Below are 17,095 nucleotides of genomic sequence, written 5' to 3'. Positions count from 1 at the left end.
GAGGAAGAACATACTGTTATATATTTGACCGTCTTACTGCAGTTTCTTGTTGCACTACTGATCTACAAGCCACTGTGATCTACATGGACTACATCCTGCTTCAGATAGGCTTACCGAGCCATCCTATCATCAACATTGGTTTGTGGAGGCTGGCAGAGGCATAGATATGCTGTTGCCTAACACCGCAGCATAAATGGATAGACCCCATTCTCGTAGCATCTCAACATATATATCATTCCCAGCAGTAGTCGATGCCACCTCTGCTTTCAATCCAGTACGTATACACCCAGAACAAAGTACTGCAACATGATTCACAATTGAAATATACATTACTAAATACTTAATTACTATGCAGAACTCCAGATCCAAAAGCAAAGCCATGAAAGACAAAACAAACCCAGTCCAAGACCATCGCACAACAACAGCCAATATCTTATAATTCATTTTCCTCTCCTAGAATCTGACCGTGGGATCTAGCAGCGTTTCCAGTTCCTTCTGCGGTGCCCATGGCGGCGCAGTCTTCAGCTCAAAAAGCCTATTGAAAGCTAACCCCTGATAGAAGAATGAATCGGCCTTCTTCTGCCTCTTCGCACGCTTGTCCAGGTACTCCTTATATTCCTGCTCCTCCAGCGTCGCAAACAAATACTTGGGATGCACGACAATAGTCTGCGCGCCCTTTTGTCCGAATCCAAAAGAAGTGACGCTGACCGCGCGCATGCTGCCGCGGCCTGTGTCCAAGGAGCGATTTAAAAAGGCAATCTGCTCGTTCTTCTGCAACTCGGCTTCCACGTTGTCGAGGTTGCGGTTCCCCGGTACGATTCCTGTGTCCAGGATTTGCAGAGCGCCGTTGAGCATCCATGCTCCAGCTGCGCCTTTGGGGTGTCCAGTTAGATATTTCTGGAAGACGCCGAGGATGACGTTCCCCTTTGCGCGGCCGAGGTGAGAGAGCTGTGCCTGGATGAGACTGCACTCGTTCTTCTCATTCAGCTTCGTTGATGTCCCGTGAAAGGAGGCGACGTCGAGGTCATCGATAGTTAGCCCCCAGACGGCTAATGCCCCACGCAGGGGCGCTATGCTGGGATCGTTTTGCCAGAAGGCATTGCCAAGGTGGTACTGGGCATTTCTGAGATCCTTTTGAGCTTCGGCATTTATTTGTGCCGTACGCTCATGGATATAATCCTCGACCTCGGATTCCTCAACGTGGGCAATTTCAAGCTGGAGCTCCTCGAGGGCGGTTTCCCGCGCGAACTCGATCTGCTTTTTGCGAAAGTCAAGGCGCTTGCGTCGGTTCGAGATATTGAGCAGTGGCGAGGAAACGAGCGAAGAGGAGGGCGAGGAGGATCGCACCTCACGGGCCTTGGAAAGGATCCCCCTTCCAGGCGCAGGGACCGACCGACTCGCCTTGTCGCTAGATGTCTCCACAAAGGCGATCACGCCGCGTACAGGCAGGCCCATCTCGATGGCGAGTCTTGCGGTTGTGAGGATCTGAACACCGCAGCCATGGGATTCCATGAAGCCGTTGCGCGTGCTTGCAGCAGGGCGAGACATCTCGGAGGCCTCGCGGCCCTGCTCGAACTCGTCAACCGTGTTGGCGGTTGCTTTCATGTTGGCGAATTCATAGAGAACCTCCTCACCGAAATCGTCGCCGCCGCCGACGAAGCAGAATTTCGCTTTGCCACTGATCAGCGTGTCATAGCCAAGCTCGACGGACTCGATTGCGGTTGCGCAGGCGCCGACGGGAGTGCGGATTGGGCCGGCAGAGGACATAAGAAGCATGTTCATCCAGGCGCCGATGGTGTTGACAAATGTCTCTTGCAAGATATCCTTTTGCACTTCCTTCTCCATGTACCGGCCGCGATACATCTGCTGGAGCGAGTTGAAGCCACCTAGGGAGGAGCCAACGCAGTTGCCAGCCTCAGAGACGTGGATATACCGGTAAATCTCATAGGGGTCGGTGATTCCCGAAGAGAGAAGTGCTTCAATCGAGCATGCTAGCATGTACAAGGTAACCGGGTCCACCTGCGAGATCACATCGTCTGGGATTCCGTATTTGCGCGCGTCCCAGCCCGTGGGAATCTGCCCGATAACCATCCGATCTAGCCGCAGCGCCTTGGGGACCATCAACTTTGCCCCCTTCTTCAAAACTACGCGGCATTGATCGCCCCCTTCTGGATCGGGAATAATGTCCGCCTTGTCCCCGTGTTCCAGCTTCATTTGCTGCGCGGTAGCTTCGGGCACCTCCAACTCGGGAAAGTCCTCCTGGATGAGCACTTCGTGCAGCAGCTGCTTGTGCTCGGGGTGGTAGTTCGCACCGAACCGGTCGGGCTCAATGAGACGAATACCCGTGTGGGACAGAATGTGCTCTTCGTATTTCTGCTTGACCTCATGGTCGTGGACACGCTTGTTTGTCTCTGCGTCAACCCAGCCCGGTGATGCACCGTTCTCATACCGGATCAGGCCCATCAACCAGGCCATTTCAACGCAGCCTTCAAGTGAGAACTCTCCGTAGGCTTCCATCTCCCACCGCGTGCGCGCATTACCCCATGGTCCGATCTCCCCAAACCCGGTCACCACGACGACACGGTCGAGGTCGACCATGCCCTGTAGGTCGGCTGTGAGGGGCTTAATATCCTGATTGTAGTCGAGGGTGGGGGGGAAGTCCAGACGGACGTGAGCTGTAGGGATGGGGGTGGCCGTAGCTTTCGCGGGTTCAGAATCACTAGTGGGCGTTGGCCCCTCAGAGCATCTGGCTTCCATCTCCAGCTCCTCCAGGAGAGCCCTGCGCGTGTTCGCTGTCTCATTGATCTCTGTGCGCAGCTCCTGCACCTTCTGTCTGAGGTTCTGCACCGCGCCCATGCGGCCAGATAAGTCGGCGTAGAGGGGCGCCTCCTCGCAAAGACTGCACATTGGGTTGAACATAAGGCAGAGGAGACACTGCGCCATTTCCTGCTGGGAGAAAGTTCGGCATCCTAGCTCCTCAATACCTTCCGCTACAAGGTTATTCCCGCTCATGAGACCTGTTCCCCTGGTCCAGCCGATCACGGCACCACAGACGGAAAGGTAGTCGGACCAGTCTTCCGAGTGCCAGCGGTTGAAGAGTGCCTCCAGACCCAGTTTGGACTCACTATAGAGACCGTCTCCACCGAAAACTCCGTGGTTGGGAGAAAGAGGCAGGATGACCTGGGTTGGTCGCGTGTGCGAGCCCTGGGCTTCTTTGCGAGCCTTGACAGCACCGAGCAGGCGCAGCGTGTTGACCATCATGGTCCGATGAGCCAATTCGGAATGCGGGTCGATCTTTTCAATTGTTCGGCCATTCTCAGGCATAGCCGCGAAAGGTAGGATATGGTCGAGATCCCAGTGCAGGCCGCCCTGGGAGTCATAGATGTAGTTGACTAGCGCGGTGACATCCTGCACGCTGGCTTGGTTGAAGGGCACGACGACCAGCTCAGAGCCGCGAGAACCAACCTGTGTATACAAGTCTTGGTACTTGCGGACCACCCTGGATGAGAAGCGGCTGGTAGTTACAATCACACGAGCACCGCCAGCTAGTAGACCCTTGAGGACTTCGGCGCCAATGGACCCAACTCCTGCCCCGGTGATGAGAACTGAGCGACCAGCGAAGGACTCTCCAACGGTTGTGGCTTGCTCCAGTACGGCGCGGTACTGCTCCGTGCGGTCGCGGCTGTATGTCCAAGCCGAAGAACCACCGGTTCGTTGCTTCAGATGCAGGAACGGCTCCAGCGGGGCCGCCTCCGTGCTTTCTGGAAGATACACCAGATCTGCGAGCGACACTGGCTCAGCCCGGTCCTGCTCGGTGTAGGAGATATTGCCTTCTGCGCTGATCGTTGTGCGCGGGCCCCGCTGATCAGGCCGCGCTAGGTATCTCGGCCCGTGCAACAACGAGTCGCGACATCGCTGCGCAAGCTGCGTAAACAAGGATGACAGCACGGGCTGCTGCTCGAACCTGCCTACAATCCGCTGCAGCACATCTAAAAGTCTGGGGTCTGCTGCATCCTCAATATGCTTGCATCGCTTCGCCGCCAGATCCACCTCCGTCTCACCACCTGTTCTCGACACCTCATAATACAATTGCAGCAGATCCTGCAACGCCCAGCTCCAAGCACTATCAAACCTCCTTGCCTTCCTCGCACTAAACACTGGCTGCACGCCGTCGGTGAAATCCTCCCCAAGCTCCTGATGGATCTGGTCCAGCGCCAGCCGCAGGTCCTTCTCCACGGTCGCCTGCAGATCATGCAGCGCACGCCGATCCTTATCCAGATCGATATCCAGATGTTTGGCATAGATCTTCAACAGCGCCTTCGACAGCTCCTGCTGTCCCCCTGTCAAGGCTGCCAACGTCTTCTGATCCATCACCAAACTCCCCCCCAATCCCGATGTCTCACTCGCGGCGCCCGGATTCGCGCCCAACGTCAAACCATGCTCATCGGCATAGAATTGTACGAGCCCATCAAAGAACGACCGCGCTTCCGCCTCCTCTTTAAGTCTGCTCCCGGGCTGCTGCGCAATCGCCAATAACAGGACAGAATCTTGACGCCCAGGACCCAAGCCCCAGCGGGACTGGAGGTATGTGCGCGCCGTTGCAACAGTGAATTGGCCGGGCATTTTGGACGCGAACATCGCGTGGAGCATTTTCAGTATTACCTTGCGCATCTGGCCCGTGAAGGTTTTTTGGAGGGCAGCGCTGAGGTCGCTGACTGTGAGGTCTTCGGCGCGATCGGGGAGGGACCCAAACTCGCTGGCGAGGTCGCCGATGATTTCGTTCTCCAGGGTTGAGCGACCTGGATTCGTTATTAGATTGATCAATCCATCGCAGCAGGAGGAGGCCTCAATAGATCCACTTACCACCGGAAAGCGATTTAATACTTTGCGTCCCGACTACATCTGTCAAGGTGATCTTCAAAATTCTCGACAACAGTGTACGAACGATTTCAAAAGCTTGCACTGGTCGGTCTTCAATGGCTTCCATGCCACCAGCCGGTACTGCTTTGGCGGCGGGCGCCTGAGCGGGAGCGGCGGGGGCGGGGGCGGGAGGGGCCGTAACAGGAGCAGTGGTACTGTCAGCGCCAGCGGTCGTCCCGCCGCCGCCGGAAGCCTGGGCTTGGGTCTTGGCACTCGGAGACGGGGTTTCCGCACCAATGCCAATACCAACGCCATCGTCCTCGTAGTAGATGTCCTTCCCTTGTTTCTCGGAGGCGAGCAGCTGACGTTGCAACAGGGAGGCTCGGTCGCTGTGCAAGAATTTGGTCTGGACGGTTTGTTTGATCATGTTGGTGAGTGTTGCGGCAGGGCCGATTTCAATGATGCGTTCGGCGCGGTATTGGCCGAGCACAACATCTTGAGTTTCGATCCAGCGGACTGGAGAGGCGAATTGGTATCTGGTAAGTGCATAGAGGTGTGAGTACGAAGTTAAACCAGGGAACTCAACAAGAGGAGGGAGCGGTAAGGAAGCAGAGAGAGATCAAGAAAGCGCATAATCAACAAAAACAATCCAAGGTATATGGTATGGTTGCACAAGGTAGGAAAAGGATGAACGCACGACATCAGCTCCAAGAGCAGAGTATGGGCGAGCTTCCGCTGCGCACCATCATCTTGGGCGGCGACCATGGCTGGTCCCTTTCGTCTTTGACCTTTCGTTCTTTCTTTCTTTCCCTTAGCTTGTTGATGTGACACTGATGAATGCTCCACGTAAGAAGCCTTTTCAACAGTGACTTTCTGTCTCAGACGGCCGGAGTTATTATTATACCCTGTGGGATAAGGGGAATGGCATCTATTTCGAAGAATCCACCAGCAGAGTTCGAGATGACCTCAGACCTGCTTCCATGCTCCCAGTTTCTCGGCGACGCTGGTGCTAGCAGGGTAATATGCAGAGAGTGTTCGGTCTGGCCACTTGGGTGTTCCTGCAGCGTTGGATCGTTGGATTGCAAGGGTAGAGCGCGTGTAGTCCATGTGGCCGGATGCATCCTGCGTATGTATCTATCCCTGTACTCATCGAGCGTATATTACCGTATGTATGTAAGACGGTACTGTATGTATGTATCGTATGTATCTTACGCCCCATATGGACGTATTCGAATCATGCTTTTGATAGCATAATCAGTACCGCAAATTGATTGGTCTGCTCGGAAGCCCTAAGCCTAGAAGAGGTACATGAAGTGTCGGAACGTTCTCCCGCCTGGCTGACAGGGCTGAACAAATCCCGCAACTCAAATTGTCCTCAGAGCTGACCTTCCAGGCTGTGTGATCGGTTTTCGCTCCTCTTGGCCTTGGGGGCCGAGTGAGTGGTGCGTTTACGAGCCACGGCCACGCGATGTCGAAGTTTCCGTTCCGAAGCATACCCGCAATCACCGAGACGCAAACCTAGGGCTGAGCCCAGTCCGTTTGTCGTTTGTTTGATCCAAACACAGCCTTTGGCGTTGGAGTTGGTTGTTCTTGGCTTTGGCTGCGCCGGTGGGAGTTGGAGTGGCAGTAAGACCCGCTTTGTCCTGTCCACGACTGTGCTTTATTCGTGAAGGAGTGAGAGACAGGCACTCTCCAGGCAGACGCGCAGCAACTCAGTGAAGAATCCCTACTTTCCCATAAACCCAGGAGGCTGGTTGTACATGATGAGCGGGGGGTGGATTTGATCTCTATCTCTGTTTGCTGCGTTTGAACTCGCCATGGCGGGCTCTTGCACGATCGATGAGCACAACCACTTCGGCCCCATAGTTGGAAATGCCTGCTATGGGGGGTTGGACCTTACCTTGTACTTTGAGGAAGCCTTCCTGTCTATCTTTCCTGCTGCGACGTTGATCTTGGCTGCGACTGTCAGGTGTTTCCTGGTTCGTAGCGCGAGTCTCAAAGTCAGGGGGGGCTGGCTGCACACTCTGAAACAGGTATGTCTGTCTATAATAACTGATGCCCTGAAAAGTGAACAGAACTGAGTAACCAAACATAGCTATTGTTTGCACCCTACTCCATCTCGCAACTATTGTTACTTGCATTTTGGATTAGATCCGGAACCCCAAAGACAGACCTCACTATTGCATCAACAGTCTTACGCTTCATTGCCACGCTGCCATGCGGGTATCTAACATACTTACAACATCATCGCTCTCTCCGACCATCTAAGATACTAAGTATCTACTTCCTCCTCACTCTACTCTTCGACATTCCTCTCGCTCGAACAATATGGACCATCCAAGGTCTACGCACGGTCTCCGCCATATTCATCGCAGGCACAGTTGTGAAAGCTCTCCTTCTGATCCTCGAGACCTGGGAAAAACGACGCCTGGCTAGACCAATGTACGCGAGTCCCGCACCCGAGGACTGGACCGGCGTCATTAACCGCAGCCTCTTCTGGTGGATTAACCCGCTCTTATTCCGAGGCGCGCGCACTAGCCTATCAGTGGGTGACCTCTTTCACCTTGAAAGCTGCATGCTCCCCGACCCGGACGGCAAGCACCGCGTCGTGGGGCACTGGGAGAATGTTACAAACAAGGACAAGGCTGGCGCGATGGTCGTGCCGATAGCAAAAGCCTTTAAATGGGAGCTGTTGGCTGGGGTCTTCCCTCGTCTGTGTCAGAGCGGGTTCATCATCTCGCAGCCGTTCCTTGTCCGCGCCACGGTCGAGTTGTTTGTTTATCGAGACCGGCCGGATTCCCGCAGTAAGGCGACACTGTTGATTGGTGCTTATGCGCTCGTTTACGGTGGAATCGCGGTCGCGACTGCGACGGCGCAGCATAAAACGTACCGGGTGATAACGATGATGCGCGCGGTGCTGGTGGATATGATCTTTGAGAAAAGCACGGCCATCAACGCGCATAAGAACGACGACTCGGCGGCCTTGACGCTCATGAGCACAGATATTGAACGCATTACCCACTGTGGCCGGTACATCCATGATACGTGGGCGAGTCTGATTGAGATTGGAATTGCGTTGTACTTATTGTATAATGAGTTGGACACGGCAGGTATCGCGCCGATTATTATTGCTTTCGGTGAGCCTGAACCCCTTCTCTTTCCGTCTAAATCTCAACATGCTTACCTGGAATAGGATGCACGGTGACGGCCATGAAGATCGCCATGATGGCTGGCGAGCGCCAGAATCTGTGGATTGAGGCTATCCAGAAACGAGTAGCAGTCACAGCCGAGATGCTGGGCTCCATGAAGGGAGTCAAGATAACCGGTCTGACGGATCTCCTGTTTAACAAGATTCAAGCGCTGCGGGAGCATGAGATTCTCGCGTCCCAGAAATTCCGCTCGCTTCTGATTGCCGTTGTTGGGCTTTGTATGTCTCCACCATCCTCCCCTGCGCACTGACTTTGTAGGATTTAGCTAACTAGCGGCGCCAGCCAATTTCAATACGCTCATGACGCCCATTGTCAGTTTCACCATCTACGCGATGGGCTCAGGAGAAGCACCAAACGAGGTCCTCGGCAGTGCGCGCGCTCTAACCTCCCTGACCCTCTTCAACCTCTTCGCGGTTTTCATCGGCACCCTTGTTGAGTCGATCAGCGAGACAGCAATGGCGCTAGAGTGTCTCGATCGGATCCGCAACTACCTAGCCCAGGAGGCGCACCAAGATCCGCGCGAGGTCATCCGTGCTCCTGTGACCGAGAAGACCACCTGCATTGAGGCATTCGAAGTCGACGTCGGATGGAAGAACGGCGAAGAGTCGATTCTGCACCGCCTCTCCTACCGGATCGAGCGCCAGAGTTTGACAATGATTGTGGGTGCTGTGGGGTGCGGAAAGACGACACTGGTGAAGGCGATGCTCGGCGAGGTAAATTGTTTAACGGGCAAGATGAAGGTCAACTGCGACCGCATGGCGTATTGCGGGCAGGATGCTTGGTTGACGAATGGCAGTATACGGGAGAATATCCTTGGGGGGTCGTCGTTTGATCCGCCGTGGTATTCGACTGTTGTTGCGGCTTGCGGGCTGGAGAAAGATTTTACTGAGCTGACCGCCGGTGATCAGACTGCGGTGGGCAGTAAAGGTGTTTCGCTGAGTGGTGGGCAGAAGCAGAGACTGGTATGTATATACTTCTTGTCTGTTTGAAACGGTTAGGGCTGCCTTGATATACTGAAAAAGCCCAGGCACTCGCGCGAGCCCTCTACTCCGGCGTCGAAACTATCCTCCTAGACGACGCCCTCAGCGGACTTGACCCAGTGACAGACGAACACATCTTCACACAGGTCCTCGGTCCCAACGGCCTGGTCAGAAAGCAGCGCTTAACCGTGATCATGGTCACACATGCAGTTCACCGACTCCCCTACGCCGACCATATCATTGCCCTAAACACCGACGGTACCATCCTCGTTCAAGGAACGTTCGACGATTGCTGCAAAAAACTAGATTACATCCAAGGGTTTGCAATCGCCCAACCCCCCGCGATTCAGATGAAGAGCGCCATGCCTAAGGCCGTCGAGGTCACCAAAGCAGCCCCCTACTCTGACGAGGCCATTTCGGACGCGCGCAAGTCCAGCGACTACCAGACATACCTGTACTACCTAACCACGGTACCGTGGCATAACTGGCTCGTGTACTTCGGGCTCATGGCCATCTTCGTCTTCCTGCAGGCCTTCCCGACGGTCTGGGTGACCTGGTGGGCGCGAGATAACGACGCTCAGCCGAACAAGAACAGGAGCATGAGGATCGGCGTCTACTGGATGTTCGGCGTGCTCGGCGCCTGTTTCCTCCTCGCGACGGCCTGCTTCTACATGCTCAAGATCGTCGCCAAAACGGCGTCAGTTATCCACTCGCGCCTCCTACGAACGGTCGTCAACGCCCCGATGTCTTTCTTCGCCTCGACCGACTCCGGAACAACCCTCAACCGCTTCAGCCAGGACCTCGAGCTTATCGACATGGAGCTCCCACTCGCTGTACTCCAGACCTGCCTTGCGCTGTTTCTCTGCGTTGCCCAGCTCATTATTATCGCCGTCTCGGCTCGCTATATCACGGCCACGATCCCGCTCTGCGTCTTGGTCTACTGTATCATCGGCACCTTCTACATGCGCACCTCGCGGCAGCTCCGCATCATGGAAATCGAGGCCAAATCACCGCTCTTCTCGAACTTCATGGAGCTTCTTAACGGCCTAGTTACGATCCGCGCCTTCAACTGGGCCGAGCAATACAAGCTCCGCAACCGGGCTCTCCTCGCTGAATCCCAGCGCCCATACTACCTCCTCTACGCCGTGCAGCGCTGGCTCAGTCTCGTCCTCGATATGACGGTCGCTGGGTTTGTGCTTGTGCTGATGGGAATCGCGGTGGGGACAATGCATAGTACGAACGCGAGCTCGCTGGGTCTAGCGCTTGTGAATGTTGTTTCGTTGAGTGCGAGTGTTAAAGCCCTGATTACGGATTGGACCGTGTTAGAGACGAGTCTTGGGGCTGTGACTCGGGTGAAGCATTTTGCTGAGTCGACCGAGTCGGAGGATATGGTGCAGGAGAGGGATCTCCCGCCGGAGGACTGGACCAGCGGGGGAACCGTAGAGTACAGAAACGTTTCAGCGTTCTATAGGTTAGTTTTTTTTCCTTTTGTGTCGTCTCTGATGTTAGGTCGACTGCTTGACTGACTGACTGACTGACTGATTTAATCGATTTAGGGACCCGTCAAAACCCGTGTTGAAGAATCTTTCTTTCCGCGTGAAGAAGGGAGAGAAAGTCGCTATTGTCGGCCGCAGTGGAAGGTACGTCAAATCTATCTCAACCCGCAGCCCTACTTTAACCTAGCTACTGCTAACCATAATGTACTTCCAGCGGCAAAAGCACGCTTGTCTCCGCGCTGTTCCGGATGATCGAGCTCTGCGAGGGCACTATCTCTGTCGACGGCATTGACATCACCACACTCCGCCGCCAAGCAATCCGCTCCGCCATCATCGGTCTCCCGCAGGACCCCCTCCTCCTTGAAGGAAGCACAATCCGCGAGAATGTCGATCCATTCGACTACTGCCCCGATGAGGCGGTCATCAACACCCTGAAGCGCGTGGGTCTGTGGGAGATCCTCGAGAGCAAGGATGGCCTGGAGACGATAGCCAGCCCTGAACTGTTCTCACATGGTCAGAAGCAGTTGCTCTGCATGGCGAAGGCCATGCTGCGGCATGGAAATATTATTGTTTTCGATGAGGCGACGAGCGGGTGCGTATATTCCCCCTCCCTTTTCACCCTTTCATTAGCCATTCGATGAGATCCTAATGGAAAACAGAGTCGACCCCGAAACCGACGAAATGATGCAGGAGCTCATCCGCAGCTGCTTCGCCCAACACACAGTACTCACTGTGACGCACCGGCTGGACACGATCATTGATTACGACCGCGTGCTCGTTATGGATAACGGCATCCTGCTCGAGAGCGACCCACCACGGACCCTGCTCTCGCGTCCATCCGTCTTCCGCGAGCTGTACAAGTCCTCGCGCGGTTGGGAAGAGTACGAGCGTCAAGAGCGTGCCGAAGCCGAGGCTCGGAGGCGCGAAAGGGCCGAGAAAGAGCGCGCAGAGGAGGAGCTGCGTGGACGGAGGGGACTCATTAGTGAAAAGGAGGAACCAGAGACGGTCAGTGCAATCCGCGAGCATTGGAATGTGGTGAATCAGCTGTTCGGAGGTATTATTCCAAGAGCGGTCCCGAGGACGAGGAGTCGGAGTCGGGATCATAGTGCAGAGAGGAGAGAGAGTAAAAGGTATAGTGGTGGGGATTGGACAGGCGAGGGCGATGGGGATGGTGGCGATGGGGGTTTGGGGAGGAGGGATACAAGGAGGCATTTGACTGGGTTGGCTGCGAGAGGATTACATTAGTTTTTTTTTCTTTTTTTTTTTTTTTTTTTTTTTTTTTTCTTTTTTTTTTTTTTTTTTTTTTTTTTTTTTTTCGGTTTAGATGCTTTTTTTTTTAATAAGAGGTGAGACTAGAGAGTCGGAAAATTCATTTCTATTAATATATATATATATATGCATATATATGCTAAACTCAAGGTAAAGGAATTACATCGGCCCACGCAGATACAAGTGTAATTTATAAGTGCATTTATCCTCCATATTGCTGTTTTGATTGATTATATACGATAACTAGATATTCGTTAATTATGTCTCTCTTTCACTCCCTCTCACTGCGTGGGAATGGCAAAAACTCACCTCCAAGGATGCTCAACCAGGCCATACTGCACCTCCTCAAGCCACGTTTTCATCTGCAGACTCACCGGGCCAGCTTCTTCTCCATCTCGTAGACCGCAGGAAATACTCTGGTCTCCCCAGCGAATCGACCTCACCGGCGACACCACCACCGCCGTCCCTGCACCAAACACCTCCAACAGGCGGCCCTCCTTCGAGGCAGCCGCCAACTCTCGCATGGTGATCCTCCTCTCTACCACCTCCAAACCAGACCCTTTCCCTCCAAGCCTCTCCCTTGCGAGCTCCAAGATTGACATTCGCGTCACCCCGGGCAGGATCGTCCCATCCAGTGGCGGCGTCACCAGCTCTTTCTTCCCTGTGGAAGCGCTCACCCAGACCAAAAAAAGATTCATGGTGCCAGCCTCGGTCACAAACTCCTCGCCACTCCCACGATCAGCCAGAAGCCACAGATTCTGCTGGCTCCGTGCCTCCACGGCCTCTTCCTGCGGCACAATACTCGGCGCGTAGTTCCCGCCGACCTTGAACTCCCCCACACCGCCAGGCCACGCGCGCACTGGCGACCGCGTCGCCTGCAACGTGACGGCATTCATCCCGTTGGCAAAGTAATTGCCCATTGGACTGGCAATGACAAACAACATTGCGCTCCGGGGCCGCGAAACACTAATACTCGCATCAGTGCCTAGCAACGTCGGGCGCAGGTACAGGGAGTGACCCGGTATGTGAGGGATGAATCTCTTTTCGAGATCGACATATTTCGCTAGGTACTCCAACACGCGGGATTCATCGAATGTCGGAAGAGCGAGTCTAGCTGCAGATCTGTTGAGCCGCGCCAGGTTCTTCTCTGGCCGGAAAAGCCGCGCGTTGCCATGCGAGTCTTTATACGCTTTCATGCCCTCGAAGCAGGTGAATGCGTAGTGGAGGACGCAGGAGGCGGGGTCGAGCCGGAGGTTGTCGTAGGGAGTGATTTGCGCATCGCTCCAGCCTTGGGTTGCGGTCCATTCGAGTTTGAGGATGTGATCTGTAGGAAGTATAAGTGCTATGTTACTTGGAGAATAGGTATATACTTTGGGTCTGTGAGGGACACTTGCCGGTGAAAGACCGCCCAAATTGTAACTCGGACGGGTTGGGCTGGGGTTTGGGCGACTGGGTTTTCTCAATGCGCAGATACTGGGATCGAGATGAATAGTGGCGCCTGGCAAGTGCAGGCAAGTGCCAGCGGTTCAACACTCGCGCCATCCAGAGAAGCCAACAGGCTGTGACTGTCTTCTGGACTGGTAGTGATCGACAGTATTTGACAGTTCAGCTGCAGCATAGCCCTTACCCGGTGATTGGCCAGATCAATCGAGAAAATAAGCTTACCTGAAAGACTTAGCGTATCCGATCACACCAATTACATTGTGCTGATCATCCCGCCAGTCTTGTCATGCGGGTCGAGGCTCACGCCATTCTTTCATCGGTAATTTTTCTTAGCCTGCTAATATTTTTAGCCTGCCTTGGCTGCACTGGGCCAATGATCAGTTTTATTTTTCTTTGTTGTTAGGGGCTGGAAACAATGCTGCCTGGGCCCTGAGCCCTGCTTGGCCCAGGGCTGGCGCTTACAGTACGGGGCTTTGATACGTCCTACTACTATAGTCACTGTTCGTAAAGCTGCCGCTCGCCTCCACGATTCCCGATACCCAGACCTCCCGTTTCACCTTTTGTTTCTGCCTGAACTGCTGCGACTGGCTATATAGTGTCTCTTGTTCCTCAGTCTGCCCCTTCAGAGACAACCCAAATTTCTGGCCCAAGCCAACCAGAAGCCACCATGAGTGCCACCACCACTTCCGCATCGGAGACCAGCACTCCAACATGTCTCCCCATCCCTCCGAAAGAGAACGGCTATGTGCCGCCCGGCGGGTGTGGCAATATCCACATGTACGAGGCCAGCTTTGCGGCGCCGGTCTTGTTTTCAGTGTTGTTCGGCCTTACGACGATCATCCATATTGTTCAGGCAATCATGTTTAAGAAGGTACGTCCACACCCTACTGAAGAAAAAATAAAGAAAAGAAAAAAGAAATGAGAAAAAGAAGAAAAAAGCTAACGAACCCAGCGTTATGCCTGGGTCGTAATCATGGGCTCACTATGGGAACTCATCGCCTTCATTATGCGGTCTCTGTTCGCGAAAAACCAAAGCAGCGACGCCTACAACACTCCCTTCACGATTTTCTTCCTTCTGGCCCCAATCTGGGTCAACGCCTTCCTCTACATGACGCTCGGCCGCCTCATCTACTTTTTCCTTCCTAGCGGCCGCCTCGGCGGCATCGGCGCAAAACGTTTCGGACACATTTTCGTCTGGCTGGAGATCCTTGCCTTCATCATCCAGCTCGTTGGCGCGGCATTCACGACGGACACAGAGGCGTCGCAAGAGACGATCATGCGCGGGGTGCATATCTACATGGGTGGTATTGGCGTGCAGGAACTATTCATCTTGATTTTCACCGGGCTGTTCATCCATCTGCAGCGGAAGATGGGCGAGATGGAGCGGCATGGAACTTTGGATGCCGAGAAGGTCGGTAGAGGTTCGATTCCGTGGCGGTGGCTGTTTTACGCGATCTATGCCTCACTGTTCCTGATCACGGTGCGTATCATCTTTCGGTTGGCGCAGTATGCGGACGGCACGAATATCGATAACCCGGCGCTGCGGAACGAATGGTTTGAGTATGTATGGGATGCGGCACCGATTTTTATTTGCTTGGCTATATTGAACGTGGCGCATCCGGGGAGAGTGTTGGTGGGCCCCGATAGCGAGTTCCCGAGGGTGAGTCGGAAGGAGAAGAAGCAAAGAAAGAGGGAGAAGAAGGAGGCCAAGATTGCAGAGAAAGAGGCGAAGAAGGAGAGGAAGAGGAGAAAGCATGGGAGCATTGGCGTTGATCTGCTGGATGCGCAGGAGAGGGGGTCCGCTCCGATTTCGAGGCCGGCTCCTGGTGGATATGGATATCAGGAAGATAACCAGAGGACGTGGTATGACAATCGTGGGAATGAGGTGAGGCCGTGATGGAGCGTTTTTACTAATGGTGTTATTTGGTTATTTCATGGCGTGGGATATCCTTTGCAATTTCTCTTCGATCTTGTTATCATTATTTCAGTAGCTACTGCAAATTCATGAAGAACTGAATATCCTAAGACGATGGATGTCTGCTGGTTTATGAAGTAAAGTGAAAGTCTAGATGATGTCAAACTCATTATCGGCGGTCTTGAAACGACTATGCTAAGCGATATTGAAAGAAATCACAGAGCTTAAGGTGCGGTTGTGAAGGGAATATACTATATACTAGACAGTCACCTCCTCAACCCTCCTCAACCAGCCAAACGTATCCTTCTCGTCACCTTTCTGGATACCCTTCAAGTGCGTCGACAATTTCTCGCACGCACTGCCAGGCTCATCGCTCGTCTTATACCTGAACACCTGATCCTTCGAACGATGCCTGATAGAGCGGATGGAGGTGATCATAGCAGCGGTGCCGACAGCAAGAACCTCATCAAAGAATTCCAGCTCGTCGTACGGGATCTATTCAAATACCAATCAGCCCCGAGTCAGTGATATGTAGGAAAGATCGCATGCAAAAGAAACAACTCACCGGCCTAACCTCAACCCTCCATCCCAGAGACCTCGCTACCTCCACAACACTAGTACTTGTCACACTCTTGATAATGCACTGGCTGTTCGGCACAACCAGAGTGTACCCTTTCTTGCCCGCGACTTCAGTATACTTGATTCCCACAAATCCTGACGTACTAAACTCGTCTATCTCGCTCCTGGTCTTACTATCCAAGTGCAGCGTGATCCCAAACCCCTCCTTCCTCGCCTTATCACTCCACTTCAACACCGGCGCATAATTTCCGCCTACCTTGACGTTGCCCACGCCCAGCGGGGCCGCGCGGTCCAGCTCCTCCAGCACCACCGCGTTAACGGGTAAAGTGCCATGGTATGCACAAAAGGGCAACGCGTAGACGACGAACTTGTACTGCGGCCCAGCGGCAACGGGCATCCAGCCGCCGGAGCCGAAAGCGAGAGGGCGGATGTACATGGCTGCCTCGCTGGCGTGCGGGGGCACGAACTCGCTGTTTTTGGCAACGGCGAGATTGACGGATGCCCAAAAGAGGGACTCCGGAATGGAGGGAATGGAAACAGCATCACAGGAACGTTGCATGCGGAGGGCGTGATCGGTGGGCCGGAAGATTTGAATCTGGCCGTTGGGGTCACGGTAGGCTGGCATGGCACAATTAGAAGACTGAGATGATGAGTATGGACAAGGACGTGACATACCTTTCATCCCCTCAAATACCTGCTGTCCGTAGTTCAGCCCGGGAGCCAGACCGTGGACTTTGAGGTAGTGGTCTTGCACGAAGACGGGATCGGACCAGGTTCCTGTCTGGTAGTTGAAGTCGCTTTCGACATGGCCGTTTACTAGTAGGTCTTGTTAGCATGGAAATACAAGAGCGCAGACGCAAGAGGATTACCATCTAAGAAGGAGACGCCGACTTTTTCCCATTCTGTCCGTTATTAGCATGCATTACTCATGCAGCAACCACCAGAGCCAGGATCCATAAACGCATACCAATGTCGCTACGAGGCTCGGCAGGAAAGGTGGACATGTTGACGGTGGCTAACTAGGCTGGTTGCAAATGTGAGTGATAGAAGGCGTGATAATTCTACATTGAGTGATCCCGACAAGCATAAGCATAACTTTTATACCCAAGTCTTCGTCGCGAGAGAACGAGCCATTGACGCTCGTGAAGTTGTACCTCACAAGCGGAACATGCTTGCTTGCATGCTAAATTTGCATTTCTTGGAACCTCTTCCCCAAGCGAGCGCGCATCAGATCATTGGCCTGTTGGGGGCCGTTTGTTCTAATTTAATTTTTGATTTTATTTTTTTTTTTCCAGCAGATGCTTGAAGGAAATGAGATCCACCTGGTAACTACTGCTTCGATTG

The 17,095-nt window shown here is 53.8% G+C and overlaps 5 protein-coding genes across 5 annotated transcripts; 2 read left to right on the top strand and 3 right to left on the bottom strand.

The window, feature by feature from the left end:
- Window positions 1–16: 16 nt before the first annotated feature.
- BDW70DRAFT_152364 (uncharacterized protein) lies at window positions 17–5,625 on the bottom strand (the record flags this gene model as incomplete). The annotated part of the gene is made up of 5 exons (XM_073739430.1): window positions 17–62; window positions 115–149; window positions 466–4,799; window positions 4,864–5,396; window positions 5,558–5,625. 5 exons carry the CDS (start codon window positions 5,623–5,625, stop codon window positions 17–19), a joined length of 5,016 nt encoding a protein of 1,671 aa, XP_073593358.1.
- Window positions 5,626–6,366: 741 nt separating this feature from the next.
- BDW70DRAFT_170256 (uncharacterized protein) lies at window positions 6,367–11,790 on the top strand (the record flags this gene model as incomplete). The annotated part of the gene is made up of 8 exons (XM_073742880.1): window positions 6,367–6,893; window positions 6,956–7,997; window positions 8,054–8,287; window positions 8,352–9,031; window positions 9,097–10,520; window positions 10,606–10,689; window positions 10,760–11,137; window positions 11,205–11,790. Exons 1-8 carry the CDS (start codon window positions 6,678–6,680, stop codon window positions 11,788–11,790), a joined length of 4,644 nt encoding a protein of 1,547 aa, XP_073593357.1. The 5' UTR covers window positions 6,367–6,677.
- Window positions 11,791–11,902: 112 nt separating this feature from the next.
- BDW70DRAFT_141499 (aminotransferase) lies at window positions 11,903–13,439 on the bottom strand. Its single transcript, XM_073737775.1, has 2 exons — window positions 13,209–13,439; window positions 11,903–13,138 (listed from the first exon to the last, which is right to left on the bottom strand). The coding sequence occupies exons 1-2, from the start codon at window positions 13,354–13,356 to the stop codon at window positions 12,120–12,122; spliced, it is 1,167 nt and encodes a 388-aa protein (XP_073593356.1). The 5' UTR covers window positions 13,357–13,439; the 3' UTR covers window positions 11,903–12,119.
- A 224-nt stretch (window positions 13,440–13,663) lies between these two features.
- On the top strand, window positions 13,664–15,418 carry BDW70DRAFT_95647 (RTA1 domain-containing protein). The gene is made up of 2 exons (XM_073745277.1): window positions 13,664–14,128; window positions 14,210–15,418. Exons 1-2 carry the CDS (start codon window positions 13,925–13,927, stop codon window positions 15,152–15,154), a joined length of 1,149 nt encoding a protein of 382 aa, XP_073593355.1. The 5' UTR covers window positions 13,664–13,924; the 3' UTR covers window positions 15,155–15,418.
- On the bottom strand, window positions 15,293–16,938 carry BDW70DRAFT_95622 (aminotransferase). Its single transcript, XM_073745276.1, has 5 exons — window positions 16,719–16,938; window positions 16,621–16,653; window positions 16,427–16,567; window positions 15,738–16,369; window positions 15,293–15,667 (listed from the first exon to the last, which is right to left on the bottom strand). The coding sequence occupies exons 1-5, from the start codon at window positions 16,753–16,755 to the stop codon at window positions 15,431–15,433; spliced, it is 1,080 nt and encodes a 359-aa protein (XP_073593354.1). The 5' UTR covers window positions 16,756–16,938; the 3' UTR covers window positions 15,293–15,430.
- Window positions 16,939–17,095: the final 157 nt, after the last annotated feature.

The sequence above is a fragment of the Aspergillus foveolatus genome (genome assembly GCF_047715535.1).
Source record: "Aspergillus foveolatus strain CBS 279.81 unplaced genomic scaffold BDW70scaffold_50, whole genome shotgun sequence".
Classification (NCBI taxonomy): domain Eukaryota; kingdom Fungi; phylum Ascomycota; class Eurotiomycetes; order Eurotiales; family Aspergillaceae; genus Aspergillus; species Aspergillus foveolatus.
The sequence above is the reverse complement of the archived record's forward strand: the minus strand, read 5'-3'. Positions and strand labels throughout refer to the sequence as shown.